Below are 15,932 nucleotides of genomic sequence, written 5' to 3' on the forward strand. Positions count from 1 at the left end.
ACATGGTTTCTTTATATTATCCTGCTTGAGGTTTTCTAAGCTTATAGAATCCTAATTTTGTATCTCTCACCAAATATGGGGAAAATTTGACTTATTTCTTCAAACGTTTTTTCTATCTCATTCTTTTCTCTCTTTTCCTCTTGAACTTTAATTACCCATATATTAGTCCTTTTGCTACTGTCCCACAAGTCCCTGGCACTGTTCATTAAAATTTATTTTTCTTTCTGTTCTTTAAATTGGACAGTTTCTCTTGATCTATCTTCAACTTCATTGACTTTTTATCTCCATTCTATTGTTAAACCTATCCAATGAATTTTTAATTTTAGGTGTTTTATTTCTCAGTTCTAGAGTTATCTCTTTTATCATTTCTCTTTGCTGAAATTTCCTATATTTTTATGCTTTTCATGTATATTTTTCTTTGCATCTTTGAATATAGTTTTAATAGCTACTTTGAAATCTTTCATGCTAATTCCAACATCAGGATCACCTCATTGTTAGTTTCATGCCTTGTCTTTTCTCTTAAGATTGGGTCACATTTTTCTGATAAATTGAGTTATTTTCAAATATATCCTGGACATTGTTACTGTTATGTTAATAGGGTCTCTGAATTCTGTCACCTTTTTCTGAGGAATATTGACTTTTATCCCTTTTATTTTTTTATTTTAAAAAAATCAATTTTATTAATACATATTAATTTTCTTTTATTTTAACAACCAACCAGTTGGCCTTAAATTATAAACTCTGCCTCTTGAATAGCAACTCACATCTCAGATCATTTTTTTTCCTTAAGGAGAAATCTCTTACATGTGTGTTGTCTCAAGGGTAGTCAGAGATTGGGGAGAGTTTATGACCAGAAAATAAGATTCCCCTTCTCCGACTTTCTTTACTGGGATTTCCCCTGACTTTCCAGCAGCTTTGGTTGCCTCAAACTCCATCCTCTAGTCTTCAAGCAAGAATGACTATAGGTTCCTATTAGAGTTTTTACCCACCACGCATGGTATGGGTTGCAGCTTGCACGCAGGCTATAAAGCCAGCATAGTGGGAGTGACTCATGCATATTGTTCCATTCTTCCAGCATCTACTGGCTCTGGACCTATCTAGAATCAGTTTCTTTTGTTCATTCTTCACAGCCTTTGTTTTACTTTTTAAATTTTATTTCTGCATTTTTGTCCAGTTTATAGTTATCTGTAGGAAGATTGAGTCCAATAGGAACTTCTTGGCCATATAAAAATTTGCACAAAGGTGCCATGTAGTCACCCATGGCCCTGAGAATCAAAACACCTTTTAAATTCTTTTTGGAAAATAGTATAATCATTATTTGTCTAAAACTTTCTAGTCAATAATGTACAGTTTCCCCATTGAAAGTATTAATATTTTATATTTCGAGTTTTGGTGATACATGGTTTACTAAGATAGTAACTTTTGCACTGTATCAGAATAGAATATTTTTTTTGGAGGATTTATTTATTTATTTCAGCCCCTCCCTCCATTGTCTGCTTTCTATGTCCATTCGGTGCTTGTGCTTCTGTGTCTGCTTGTATTCTCATTAGGCGGCTCCAGGAACCAATCATGGGACCTTCTGGAGTAGGGGAGAGGTGATCATTCACTTGCGCCACCTCAGCTCCCTGTTCTGCTTCGTCTCTTACTGTCTCTCCTCTATGTCTCTTTTTGTTGTATCATCTTGCTATGTCAGCCTTCCACGTGGGCTGGCACTCCTGTGCAGGGGGCATTCCAGGGGGCATTCCAAGCTTGGGTGCAGGCCAGCTTGCCTTCACCAGGAGGCCCTGGATATTGAACCCTGGCCATCCTATATGGAAGATGGGATCCCAATTGCTTGAGTCACATCCACTTCCCAAGAGTAGACTATTTAAATAAATGGAAGTGCCTCTTATCTCCCCACCACTCTTACAGAGTCTGATTCTGTGACTTGTTTTACATAACTTATTCTGAAGTTTTCTCACTTGTTTATCTGAAGTGTAGAGTTGCTCTGAAACTGAGATCAAACAGTAATTCATAACTGTGGACATAGTAAGAGTCCTAGACAGCCTGGTCTGCTATTTCAGTATTAGGGTTCAGGATGAGAACAGCTCTTTAAAAAGAAAAAGGGGGGGGGGCGGGGCAGGCCAACTTGTGAGCCTGAAACAAGGCTGAGCTTTGCACACAACTGCAATAGTAGCTAATGGAAGAACCAGGCTACAGTGGATGCATTATGTCAAGTTAGGGATATTGGTCTATTTAACAGCAGCTACAAGTGCATAAACATTTGTATGCTTAGATTGCAGTTATGTTTTCATAGATTGATAAGTTTATAAGAATCTTGTGCATATTGCTTTTACTGAGTTTTTTTTTTTTTTTTGAGGTACTGGGGACTGGGGATTGAACCCAGGCTTGTAGATAGGAAGCCGTCACTCAACTGCTGCACCACATCAGCTTCCCTGAGTTGGTTTTTTCATTTATTTTTTGCTTGTTTGTTTCTGTTTATTTCAGGAGGAACCAGGAACTGTACCCAGGACCTCCCATATGGGAATTGGGTACTCAACCACTTGAGCCACAACCATTCCTTACTTTTTCTAACTTTGGTGCCATGTTAAACATATTAAACTTTTCTTGATTTAGCAATTTGTGTATATCTCTATCTGTACTAAAATAATAGCTGTTCTATGTCAAGGCTCTTTGTATATTATATGTCTAAGCTGTAGGCTAGTGAAGAGAATACTTAAGTGGGTATCATTAAGCCAAGTTTCTAGTCTCCAGTTTGTGAGTCTGCCACAAACTGACATCATAACTTAGAACACTGAAATGACTTAACTAACCTCTTTTGTTCTCATCTTTGAATAGAAGGAATTGGATAATCTGTAATGCTTTCTAGCACTCAAATTTAAAGTTTTTTCTTAATTGTATTCAATTATTTTAGAACTGAGCACAATTCTTTCTCCATATCTCTACATCTTTTTTTATTTCTATGAGTTTTAATATTTTATATTCTATCAAAATGGAATTGTTTTCTTTTTTTCATTTTTTAAAAATTTACAGTTGCATTTTTATTCCAAACAATTGAATGGAAAATAGGTGAAATGAGACTTTTCAAGCCCTTCTTTCTTCTGTACCATGTAATCCTGTTTCCCTACATTTGTAATAACCATATGGCTTACATTTTCCAAGACTTTGAATTTCATATGATCTGTCTTTTGGCTTCCCAAGATATTCTCAGACGTCTCAGTCCATGTGTTCTGATTCTATATCTTTTAATTCTTTTATTCTATTTAATTTTATTTTTATGCTTTGGGTACCTTATACCATAAGCTATTTAGATATGTAATTCCATTAAAATGCTTGAATGGCAGTTCTATGCAAATAAAACTATCAATTAAGCATTTTGTAGAAATTACTAAAATTCGCTTAAAAGATGAATATCAAAAGATATTTTAGCATTTAACTTTGATGACTCTGAGCCAATACTAAATTCTCAAATGTATGTATATCTGAAGCCTTGTGCCTTGAGGAATCACAGTAATAATTTTTTTAGTTTAGCACCTTATATTTCCATGTGATATACATTTTTCTCTGATCATTATTACAAGAACGTTGGTATTTCATAATCAGTTTATGCAGAAACACTGGATATTTTATACTCAGTTTATATATTCTTATAAAACTATTTCCTTGGTTCACTTGTTTTTATAATATCACAATACTATTTTATAATGTGGGTATAAATCACTGAGAAGGTTTTGACTATCAGACATCTGTTTTTAACTAACTTTCCTTTTAGTCATTACAGTAAAATATTTTATGCTTCTCGGTAAACCCTTATTATTTGGTCTCTTGTTCATAGTTTCTTTTCTAGTAAGGTGCATTAGATAAGCATTGTATTTGTGACACTATTTAAGGATTTATTGATTTTTTAAAATTGTGCTATAGCTTCTATCTGCTTATTAGTTAAGAAATATGAGGTGGTCAAATGTCCATTGTGTTGAAGCAATGTATTATTTCATACATACACACACATTTTTATCAGCATTAACAAAGCTTTCTCAATTTATTTTATAGGTGACATTTGCAGACAGAAAGAGTGAACTGTCAAGGAATTTAGACCATTAGGTACCTGTTATTTGCCACAATTTAAGAAGTATTTGATTCATTCGGACAACTGGCAACAGAAAATGAAAAGTAGTGTGGCACAGACAAAAGTAAGTGTTTGAAACTTTAAAATAGACAAAATAAACTTAAAGTCACTTACCTATCCTTCAAACAAAAATGTATGGGAGAGCAGATGTAGCTCAAGTGGTTGAGTGCCTGCTTCCCATATGAGGTGCCAGGGTCGATCGTCAGTACTCCTAAAAACAAACAAAAAAACCAACTCTCATTGGGGAGTGGATGTAGCTCACTGGTTGAGCGCCTGCTTCCCACATATGAGGTCGTGGGTTCAATCCCCAAGACCTCTGTCCTAATTATATAAATATAGACAGATAACATACATACATCTAACTTACACAGTTTCAAATGTAGATACTTGGCCAGATGGGAGTAATAGTGTCCAAGAGGATAATTGAGAGAGCATGCAAGGTGCTTATGTGTGTGCATGTGTACACATACACCAGCACTTTTATGAATCAAGAAAGTATGTGTGAGTAAGCACAGGCAAAAACAAAACAAAACAAATGGTGTGGGAAATTCCACCATCCTTTTCAAAGAGCGTACTCTTCAATATGACCATGAAGTAGAAGATGAATATCTCCTTCCCTCACTTGGTCTCAGTTCCCAAAATGTGAACTCTTCTTGCATATTTCATATGCGTAGATGAGCTCTTTGTGCTGTACTTTGTTTTAGACATTATTCATTCATTTATTCAACAAATATTTATTGAATTTTAATGTCAGTTTGGGTAAAACAATGAACAACATACTTGCTGTCATGGAGTTTACATTTTAGTTGGGAGAGACAGAAACTAAACTACAAACTTAATTCCTAAGTAAATGATATAGTGTGTTAGAGTGTTAAATATTAGACTTGTGCTATGGAGAAAAGAAATAAGGTAAGTGTAATCAGTAATGCTGGGGGGCGGGGTTTGGAATTTTTAATAGGGAGGTGAGTATAGAACTCATTGAAAAGGTAACCATTTGAGAAGAGACTTACAGAAGATGAAGGAGTTAGCCATGCAGCTGTCTAGGGGAATAGCATGCCAGACATAGGAAACCACAGGTCAAAGCTGTAGGACAGGTAGAATCTAGTGCAGCTGGAGATTATGACAAAGGGAGCTTAGCAGGGGATGAGGTCAGAGTGGTACCAAGTACCAGTGACCCCATTTGCTTTCAGAACTTTCTCCACTTTTGAGTAGACAGCTGAAGAGCACACGATTTCACTTTTCTTTTCAACTGCAAGAATCTACAAGCCAGTCTTATCCCTCTTCTCTCATCCCTCTTCTCTCTCATATCACATCCTGGGTCTTGGAATCAGTAAAGGGAAAGGTGTATTTTTATTTGACTATAAATGTAGTCTCGCCCCCCCCCCCTTCCTCTTCTCAAACTAGCTCTGCTTCTTTAAACTTTCTTAAAGGAGACCCTGTACACTGTGAGCTCTTTGACCCCAGGCACCAATACAAGGCCTGGTATATGGTGACTGCTCAGTAAACTAACCTCTCTAGAACTCAAGGATCCCCTTTCTAACGCACCCTACTTGATAGGCATGCAGCCTTCTGCTTGAATAATCTCCCTTGACAGAGGGCTCAGAAACTAGCCCCAGCTCTCCTAAATACTTTCATATATTGTTCTGCAATCTGCCTGTTCAGGACTTTTACTCATTGTTCCACTGTCACGGAAACAGTTAACTTATCAAGGTCCCAGCAGGTGGCAGACTTGCATTAGGAACTAGGAGGAGACCCTCAGTGAAACTGGTTCTTGACTGAGTCCTGTTGGACAAGAACACTCAGAGATTTAGGCTGATACCTGTTATACAAGAGAGAAATATTTAGTCTTTCTCAAAATCTTCCTCCTCCTTTTAGACTATGGTTCTCCAGGTTTCCTTCTTGTGACCCTGATGGGTCTTCTGTGGGATTTCCCCTCCCCCAGAGAGGCTGTGTTTAGTCAGTGTGCCCTTGACCCTCCCAGTTACTTCTCAGTATGCCCTGCCACCGTCTTTGCACAGTCAGATCCATTAGCTGGGTTGGGCCCCATTCTGACCTCAGGTAAAACTCAGATCTTCTTCTGGTGTTCTGTGGCACATCCATGAGGTTCATGAGGCTTCAGGTAAGGTTTGCCTGTTTTTCCCTAGAGCTTCACTGTTGCTTCCTTATCTAGCTAGAAACAAGCTTTCTACCTGTTCCATCCTCTCCTCTCCTCTCCCTTACTGTTCTCTGAGCCTAGTCAAACTAGTGGAGGTCCCTGCTTCACTCAGCTCCTCACACTGTTCTCTATCTACTACCTGTGTGAATATATAGTATTATATATACAAAACCATATTTGTTCTGCTTAATGAGCAATTTAGAGAATTTTTACATTTTGATTACTTAATATTTTCAACTATTACACTGACATAAATTCTAAAGTAGGATAAGGGAAATGGAGAGATTCAGGTTATTATTATTTGGGTCACAGCCCAAAATAATTTTTTTAACTTAGTGAAATCCTGTTCATCAACCAAAACCCAGTTCAAGTCCCCTTTACTCACTGTCATCCGTCAGTACCCTGTGCTAGTGACTGTCCCCTACTCATGATTTCCTGTTGGCACTTAGTATCTGTTCCAGTCATTTGTTACTTGATCATATTTATAAAACCTTGCTGATTCACAACTTCAGTATTTTTGGTTTCTCCTTCTTGCTTACAACAGATGTTGTGGAGATGTGTTAAAAATCATTAGCCCAGAATTGAGGCCTTCTCTCTAATGTAATCTAAGTAAATGCAGTGTTTCTTGTAAAAGAAAAGGTAAATAGTAGACACAGTATAGGTTTAGTATTCTTTCTCTCTCTCTTCTAGGAACACATCATCTGATATGTTTAGTTGTGGGACTCTTTTTAACCATATAACATCATAAGGTCCTTGACAGTCCTTCCTATCTTTTGTATCCTTCAGACTGTCCACACAGGAAGGACTATATCTTATAATAAATGGTCAGTAAATATATGTTCTGTGTTACCATTCAGTTGAATTAATCTTTTGCTTTGTATTCAGGATTTTGAATTCAGTTTTATGAAACCTTACATCATAGATATTGAACAGTTCTACTTCATGGGTTGCTAAGTAAAATAAATTTTTAAAGTTTTCCATACACATTAGAAAGAGAATTTAATATGGTTGTATTTAGTGTAAAATAACAACCAAATTATGGCTACCTTAAATTATAAATTTTTATTACATGAATATTCATTCTGTGTAGGTTAGTAGACCTATGTATATTAATATTTATACCATAATGGATATAAGTATTATGTATGTGTTTATATTATATGTATTAATGTATGTTACTCGAAAAATTCAATAGTTAATGAGACTGTTTTGGCTGTTTACTTGTAATAATGTTAGGCTTAAAACTGCTGCTAATTAAATACTAATAAAATCATAGAAAATTGGGGTTTGTTTACATTCCTATGCAGAATAATTATATATTTTTAAATCGGTTTCTCATTAAGGAGGCAAGCGTATAAATGCAGAACAAGTTACTCATTGTTTTATTTTTTTCTTAGATTCCAAGATTACAGTACTTTAACAAACATACTATTTTTCCTTTCTTACAGTTTGGTTAGTTAAAATTAATTTTTACAAAAGAACCCAAAAAAGCACACAAATATGAATGTTGACTAGTTGTACAAAAATTTTACCTCTTAAATATTTTGGTTACTTTAATGTATTTGCATTTTTCAGTGAGAATTGCTTTTTAACTGTACTGTGTACATCTCTGTCATGTTACATTGAAGTTACTTGCTTGTATGTTACTTTTCAAAGACTTCACTATAGATTCTGTATCTCAAGAAGCATTTCTAAATCCCTAGCTCCTAACATAGTGCCATACATATCAGATGTTCAAATAATGTTTAGTAAAAACAAAAAATAAATTTTTATAAATATTTCTCTTTAATATAAAGCCAGTTTCTCTAGTTTTTTATTCCAGTTTAGTAACCTGTACTGTAAATGTAAAGTTTGATAAAGAAAGGATATATGATGTAAGCAAGTGCAATATTGTAAGACTTGTGCATATCCACAGATGTGAGCTCTTGCATAGCCCTCAGTCTTATGTTAGAGAAGCCCATTATAAAAAATGGTGTTCTGTTAATTCATAACTTACTCTGTAGGAATAAAATATGAACTAGATAGCATTTAATTTTGAAAATTACATTCTACCTTGATATTGTTTGTTGTTTTTGTTGTTTTGTTTCGTTTTGTTTTTCAGTTAGGCCAGTAAAAAGAATTTATTTGAGAAATGGGGGAAAGAACAGAGCTTGCTGAGAAATGGCAGAGAAAGACAGCAATACACACCAAGGTTTGGTGCAGGCTTTTCTAAGCAGAGAGAACTGTTCTCTGATTTTGTTTGATTCAAGATAGTATTTGATGCACTGTGGAAATGGGTATCTGCCATAGACATTAATCTTGGATGCCTTGAAATTTTTATCTCAATGCTGTTTAAGTAACATGAGTTATGATATTAAAAATGTTTTTAAATAATTTCTGAAGTTCTTCCAGTATACCCAGATAGATAGTTTATATGGTTTTTTAAAACATTGCAAATGATTTTTGAAATGTCTTCTTTTTTCCCCTTTAAAAGCATTCTTCTAGTCATGACAGAAGAGAAAATTATAATTCTTATCAGAGGACCTCCTCTCCAGAAGACAGGTAAACAATTTCTTATGTTTTGAATGTGATTAAAAATTTTATTATAATAAGTTTAAGAAGTAACTCAGTTATTGGTTCCTTAATTTTAGTGTGAACATTTTGAAGGTTTTATAACCAGTATTGTTTAAGTAGGCTATAGGAAGAACCAGCTTTGAATGACTATTCTAGGTATGTCTAATAAATAATTCTGGAGTATATGTAATTGTTTTAGGTGAAAGGGAATAATTTTAATATCTCATACTAAATAGAATGGACGTTTACAAAATGTAAAAATGAGTTAAAGTTACATTATTTTGAAGTGCTCCTTCTCTGTTACTATTTTTTTCTTTTTTTTGTCTTTATTTTTTTAATATTACATTAAAAAAATATGAGGCCCCATATAACCCCCATCCCCCCTAACCCCACTCCTCCCCCCATAACAACAACCTCCTCCATCATCATGAGACATTCATTGCATTTGGTGAATACATCTCTGAGCACCCCTGCACCTCATGGTCAGTGGTCCACATCATAGCCCACACTTTCCCACAGTCCACCCAGTGGGCCATGGGAGGACATACAATGTCTGGAAACTGTCCCTGCAGCACCACCCAGGACAACTCCAAGTCCTGAAAACGCCCCCACATCACATCTCTTCCTCCCACTCCCTACCCCCAGCAGCCACCATGGCCACTTTCTCCACACTAATGCCACATTTTCTTCAATTACTAATCACAATAGTTCATGAATAGAGTATCAGTAAGTCCACTCTAATGCATACTCTATTCCTCCTTCCTGTGGACCTTAGAATGGTTGTGTCCACTCCACATCTATATCAAGAGGGGACTTAGATTCCACATGGATGCTGGATGCAATCCTCCTGCTTTCAGTTGTAGGCATTCTTGGCTCCATGGTGTGGTGGTTGACCTTCTTCAACTCCATGTTAGCTGAGTGGGGTAAGTCCAATAAACCAGAGTATAGGAGCTGAAGTCTGTCGAGGCTCAAGGCCTGGCTATCACATGGTCAGTCCAGAGATTCAGGTCCCCTGGGTATACATTAAACCCCAGCACCAACCACAGTTCTGGTAAAAGTAACAGGAGAGGCTTGTGAACAAAGATCAAATCTGAGTCCAGCTCCATCACACAGAAACACAAACTCCAAAGTAGGGCCAACTGACATGGCACTGAACTCCATCTTCTATGACCATAGAACCTGTGGGTCTCTGTAGCCCTCAGAAGAACCAATACCTGGGGTTATATCTACTTTATCTGTCTCTGGGACTCTGCTGAGGTGTGCATAAGGGCAGCCCCTCTGATAACCTCCCGGCTCTTTTTGGAGACTCATAGCCATATAAACTCATTTGTCCTTTCCATTTCCCCCTTTTATTCAGGTCACTAAGCATTTTTAACTCCTGGTATTATATGTAGATTGAGATATTCTGCTGGTCCGAGTTGACCCTTTTATTCAAGGTCATTTTCTAGTTACATCATCAGCTGGTACTTGGTAGTAATCCCTCTGCACCAGGGAGGCTCATCCCCGGGAGTCAGGTCCCATGCTGGGGGAAAGGCAACGCATTTACATGCTGAGTTTGACTTCGAGACTGACTACATTTGAGCAACATGGAGGCTCTCAGGAGGTAACTCTTAGGTACCCTGCAGCTCTAGGCCTTGTTCTTATTTCAGGTGCACAGGCTCACAAGCATAGTCATTAGTATCAAGGGCTCACTGTTGGACCTTCATTCTTTTTTGGTCTTTGCCGTTGCACTTGGGGGATTGTTGCTGTTCCTTTAGGGACTGTGATAGAGCTCCCCTGGCTAGGAACTCAGCACTCCCTCAGTTGTTGTTTTTAATTGTAGCCACTTTGAAAATATCCAAATATTTTTATGTACCCTGGATATATGCCCTCTAGAACTCCCTGCCAACCATGTGTCCCCTGTCAATAACATCCCACACCAGTATTCCTCCCCTTCCATTGTTGAACCTCTCTGTGATCCAAAACTTCGTCCAAAGTGAAGCCCAATATATTGCCAGGTTCCATTAATAGTAAAACGAAATATAGTGATGAGTTTAAAGGTTAGATATAGAATACATATAATTTAGAAAAATTAAGGTAAAAATAAATTGGGGTATCAAATCATTTAAAAATGCAAAACTTTGTTTTTGATGTTTTGCCTTCCATCACTGCAATAAGTGTTGCCTTGTATTCAAATTGGCAGGGCAGCTACTTCCGTCTTTTCCTCAGTGTCTACATCTTATCTTTTTCTTTTCTTTTTTCTAATTATTAAGCTTATCTTCACAAAAGTTTTAGATCACAGTAGTTCATATATACAATATACAGTGTTCCCACGTATCCAACATTAAACCCTTTTCCCTTCCACAGCAATCATCTTTTTACGTATTCATACTATATTTGCTGAAACTGATGTACAGATATTGAAAAAATAGCTTTCAAACAAGTTAACATTTGTGTTTACATTGTGGTTTATATTTTAAACTATACAATTTTCTAAATTTTTTGTTATCTTATGTTTTACATTATGATTTACATTTTAGCCTATCAGCCCCTATGTATTTTTGGTGTAATTTTACATGTCTTATATCCATCCTTACGTACTCCTGTGGAACACTTCTATTGCCCACACAGTTACATTGGTTCCATCTATTCAATACCTCTTTCCCCCTCCCCTTAGGGCCCACAGTGACCGTCAATCTTCATTGTTTGAAGGGCTATGTTCGGAGATACTTGCAACAGTGTTGAGGGCTTGACATGCTCAACTGCCCTAATGCACTGGGAGCCACCATTTCTCTTGGAGAGATACAATTTCCTCTATTTGAGGGCATCAGTCCTCCCCAGGATGTGGGTATACCTTCACTCTCTTTATAAGGGCCTCTATCCAATGATATAACCCACTATGGCAAAATGAGCATTCACATATTCCCTAGGAGCCTGTCCTGCATCAGATTATCCCCTTTAAGCATCTTAAACAGGTAACCTTCCTTATTATATTTTTGAAAAAGTTTTCTCATCATTTTTCTCTCAACCAAGTACCTGACAATCTCATATGTTTTTATGTTGCCCCACCCACCGCCCAGTTTCTTGGGCAATATTACCCATCCTCCCATCCCTAGCCCCCCTCAAGCCCACAAAGCCCCACCTAAAGGTAACCCTATGCCCCCATTTTATCCCTTCCTTGTACAAATACTTACCTCCTGCTTATCATAGATTTCACCCATGTAGGTGTCAGCTTTACATCCTTCCTCTACCCCCCAATTTCCTTTAAGCCTATCATCCAGTCTCTAGCTCTCTGAGGCAGCTTGGTTTACTTATTTCATATCATTGAGGTCATGTAGTGTTTGTCCTTCAATGCCTGGGTTGCTTCACTCTTCATAAGGTTCTCAAGATTCATCCATGTTATCACGTGTGTTTGTAGTGTATTCATTCTTAAAGCTGAGTAGTATTCCATTGTATGTGTATACCACATTTTATTTATCCATTCATCTGTTGATGGGCATTTGGGTTGATTCCAACTTTTGGCAATCAGTGAACAATGCTGCTATGAACATTGGTGTGCATATATCAGTTTGTGTCCTTGTTTTCAGTTCTACTGGGTATATACCCAGCATTGGAATTGCTGGGTCATATGGCAAATCTATGGCTAATTTTTTGAGAAACTGCCAAACTGTCTTCCAGAATGGTTGGATCCTTCTGCATTCCCACCAGCAGTGGATGAGTGTTCCCTTTCCTCCACATCCTCTCTAGCATTTGTGGTCTTCTGTTTTTTCATAGCTGCCAATCTTATGAGAGTAATGGTATCTCACTGTAGTTTTTTTTTTTTTTTTTTTTTTTTTTTTTTTTTTTTAAAGATTTATTTATTTATTTAATTTCCCCCCCTCCCCTGGTTGTCTGTTCTTGGTGTCTATTTGCTGCGTCTTGTTTCTTTGTCCGCTTCTGTTGTCGTCAGCGGCACGGGAAGTGTGGGCGGCGCCATTTCTGGGCAGGCTGCTCTTTCATTTCACGCTGGGCGGGTTTCCTCACGGGCGCACTCCTTGCGCGTGGGGCTCCCCCACGCGGGGGACACCCTTGCGTGGCACTGCACTCCTTGCATGCATCAGCACTGCACATGGCCAGTTCCACACGGGTCAAGGAGGCCCGGGGTTTGAACCGCGGACCTCCCATATGGTAGACGGACGCCCTAACCACTGGGCCAAAGTCCGTTTCCCTCACTGTAGTTTTGATTTGCATTTCCGTGATAGAGATTTGGAGCATTTTTTCATGTGCTTTTTAGCCATTTGTATTTCTTCTTTGGAGAAGTGTCTGTTTAAATCTTTTTCCCATTTTTTTAAATGGATTGTTTGTCTTTTTATTTTCAAGATATAGGAGTTCTTTATATATGCAGGTTATAAGTGTCCTTCAGATATATGGTTGCCAAATATTTTCTCCCATTGTGTAGGCGCTCTTTTTCACTTTCTTGACAAACTCCTTTGAGGTGTATGAGGCTTTAATTTTGAGGAAGTTCCATTTATCTATTTGTTCTTCTGCTGTGCGTGCTTTTGGTGTGAAGTTCATGAAGCCATTTCCTATTACAAGGTCTTGTAGATGCTTCCCTACACTGCTTTCCAAAGTCTTGATGTTCTTGGCTCTTATATTTAGGTCTTTGATCCATCTTGAGTTGATTTTTGTATAAGGTGTGAGATGGTAATCCTCTTTCATTCTTCTACAAATGGATATCCAGTTCTCCAGGCATCATTTGTTGAATAGGCCATTCTCTCCCAGTTTAGAGGGTTTGCTGGCTTTATTGAATATTATAGGACTATATATATGAGGATCTATATCAGAACTGTCAGTTTGGTTCCATTGGTCTGTGTGTCTCTCCTTGTGCCAATACCATGCAGTTTTCACTACTGTAGCTTTGTAGTATGTTTTGAAGTCAGGTAGTGTGATTCCTCCAATTTTGTTTTTCTTTTTCAATATGTCTTTGACTTTTTGGGGCCTCTTTCCTTTCCAAATAAATTTCATAGCTTGTTTTTCTAGCTCCTTAAAGAATGCTGTGTTGATTTTTATTGGTATTGCATTGAATGTGTAGATCAGTTTTGGTAGGATAGACATCTTAATAATATTTAGTCTTCCTATCCATGAACAGGGAATAGTCTTCCATTTATTTAGGTCTTCTTTGATTTCCTTGAACAGTCTTGTGTAGTTCTCTGTGTGTAAATTTTTTACATCTGTAGTTAAATTTATTCCTAGATATTTGATTTTTTTATTTACTATTATAAATGGTATTTGTTTCTTGATTTCCTCCTGAGCTTACCCATTTTTGGTGTACAGAAATGCTACTGATTTTTGCTCATTGATATCATAACCTGCGACTTTACTAAACTCATTCATGAGTTCTAGAAGCTTTGTTGTAGACCTCTCAGGGTTTTCTGTATATAGGATCATGTCATCTGCAAATAATGAAATTTTGACTTCTTCCTTTCCACTCTGAATGCCTTTTATATCTGGTCCTTGCCTCAGTGCTCGAGCAAGTACTTCTAAGACAATGTTAAATAGCAGAGGTGATAGTGGGCATCCTTGTCTTGTTCCTGATCTTAGAGGGAAGGATTTTAGGATTTCACCATTGTAAACAATGTTGGCTATGGATTTTTCATATATACTCTTTATCATGTTCAGAAAATTTCCTTGTATTCCAATCTTTTGCAGTGTTTTTATTAAGAAAGGGTGCTGTATTTTGTCAAATGCTTTTTCTGCATCTATAGATATAATCATGTAATTTTTTTCCTTCAATCTGTTTATATAGTATATTACATTGATTGATTTTCTTAGGTTGACCCATCCTTGCATACCTGGAATGAATCCAACTTGGTCATGGTGTATAATTCTTTTATGTGTTGTTGAATATGGTTAGCAAGTGTTTTGTTGAGGATTTTTGCATCTAGGTTCATTGGAGAAATTGTTCTGTAATTTTCCTTTCTTTGGCTTTGGCTTTGGTACTCGGGTAATGTTGGCATCATAGAATGAGTTCGGTAATGTTCCTTCTGTTTCAATTTTTTTGGAAGAGTTTCAGCAGGTTTGGTGTTAGTTCTTTCTGGAATGTTTTGTAGATTTCACCTGTGAAGCCGTCTGGCCCTGGGCTCTTCTTAGTTGGGAGATTTTTAGTGACTGATTCTCTTTACTTGTGATTGGTTTATGAGGTCATCAATTTCTTGTTTCATCAATATAGGCTGCTTATGTGTTTCTAGGAATTTGTCCATTTCCTCTGAATTGTCATTTTTGTTGGAATATAGTTTTTCAAAGTATCCTCTTATGATAGTCTTTATTTCTGTGGGGTCAGTGATATCTCCTTTCTCATTTCTTATTTTGTGTATTTGCATCTTCTCTCTTTTTTTCTTTGTTAGTCTAGCTAAGGGTTTGTCAATTTTATTGATCTTCTCAAAGAACCAGCTCTTGGTTTTGTTTATCTTTTCAAGTGCTTTCTTATTTTCTATTTCATTTAGTTCTGCTCTTATCTTTGTTATATCTTTCTTTCTTCCTGTGGGTTTACTTTGTTGTTTTTTTACTAATTCCTCCAAATGTGCAGTTAGTTCTTCAATTTTTGCTCTTCTTTTTTGATGTATGAATTTATGGCTATAAACTTCCCTCTCAGTATTGCTTTTGCTGCATCCCATGTTTTAGTATGTTGTGTTATCATTTTCATTAGTTTCAAGGTAGTTATTAATTTCTTTTGAGATTTCCTCTTTGACCCACTGTTTTTCTAAGAGTGTGCTGTTTAATTTCCTTATCTTGGTGTGAAATCTGGCCTTCTGGCCCTTGCAGATTTCCAGTTTCACTCCACTGTGGTCACAGATATTATTTTGTATGATTTTGATCTTTCTGAATTCATTGAGCTTTTCTCTGTGGCCTAGCATATGGTCTGTCTTGGAGAATGATCCATGTGCAGTTGAGAAAAATGTATATCCTGCTATATTCAGGTGTAATGATCTGTATATGTCTATTAGCTCCAGCTCCTCTAATATACTGTTTAATGTTTTTGTTTCTTTATTGATTCTCTTTTGAGATGTTCTGTCCAAAGTTGATAGTGGTGTATTAAAGTCTCCCACTATAATTGTAGAGGCATCTATTCTTTCACTTAAT

General features: G+C 36.8%; 1 protein-coding gene across 6 annotated transcripts in view; it reads left to right on the forward strand.

Annotated features, from left to right (window-relative positions):
* The window catches only part of CWC22 (CWC22 spliceosome associated protein homolog), a 63,399-nt gene that overhangs the window by 5,275 nt on the left and 42,192 nt on the right, over window positions 1-15,932 (forward strand). For 2 of the 6 annotated variants that reach the window (XM_071216242.1, XM_071216240.1), the window contains exons 2-4: window positions 4,051-4,190; window positions 6,972-7,105; window positions 8,755-8,822. In XM_071216242.1, coding sequence (XP_071072343.1) covers window positions 7,103-7,105; window positions 8,755-8,822 — 71 coding nt within the window. In that variant the 5' untranslated portion in view covers window positions 4,051-4,190; window positions 6,972-7,102. Of the gene's footprint in view, window positions 1-2,359; window positions 2,440-4,050; window positions 4,191-6,971; window positions 7,106-8,754; window positions 8,823-15,932 lie in introns of those variants that run through there. The other 4 variants (XM_058300554.2, XM_058300555.2, XM_071216241.1 and 1 more) reach the window with 3 other exon arrangements.

This window comes from Dasypus novemcinctus, chromosome 7 (assembly GCF_030445035.2).
Source record: "Dasypus novemcinctus isolate mDasNov1 chromosome 7, mDasNov1.1.hap2, whole genome shotgun sequence".
In the NCBI taxonomy this organism is placed as follows: Eukaryota; Metazoa; Chordata; class Mammalia; order Cingulata; family Dasypodidae; genus Dasypus; species Dasypus novemcinctus.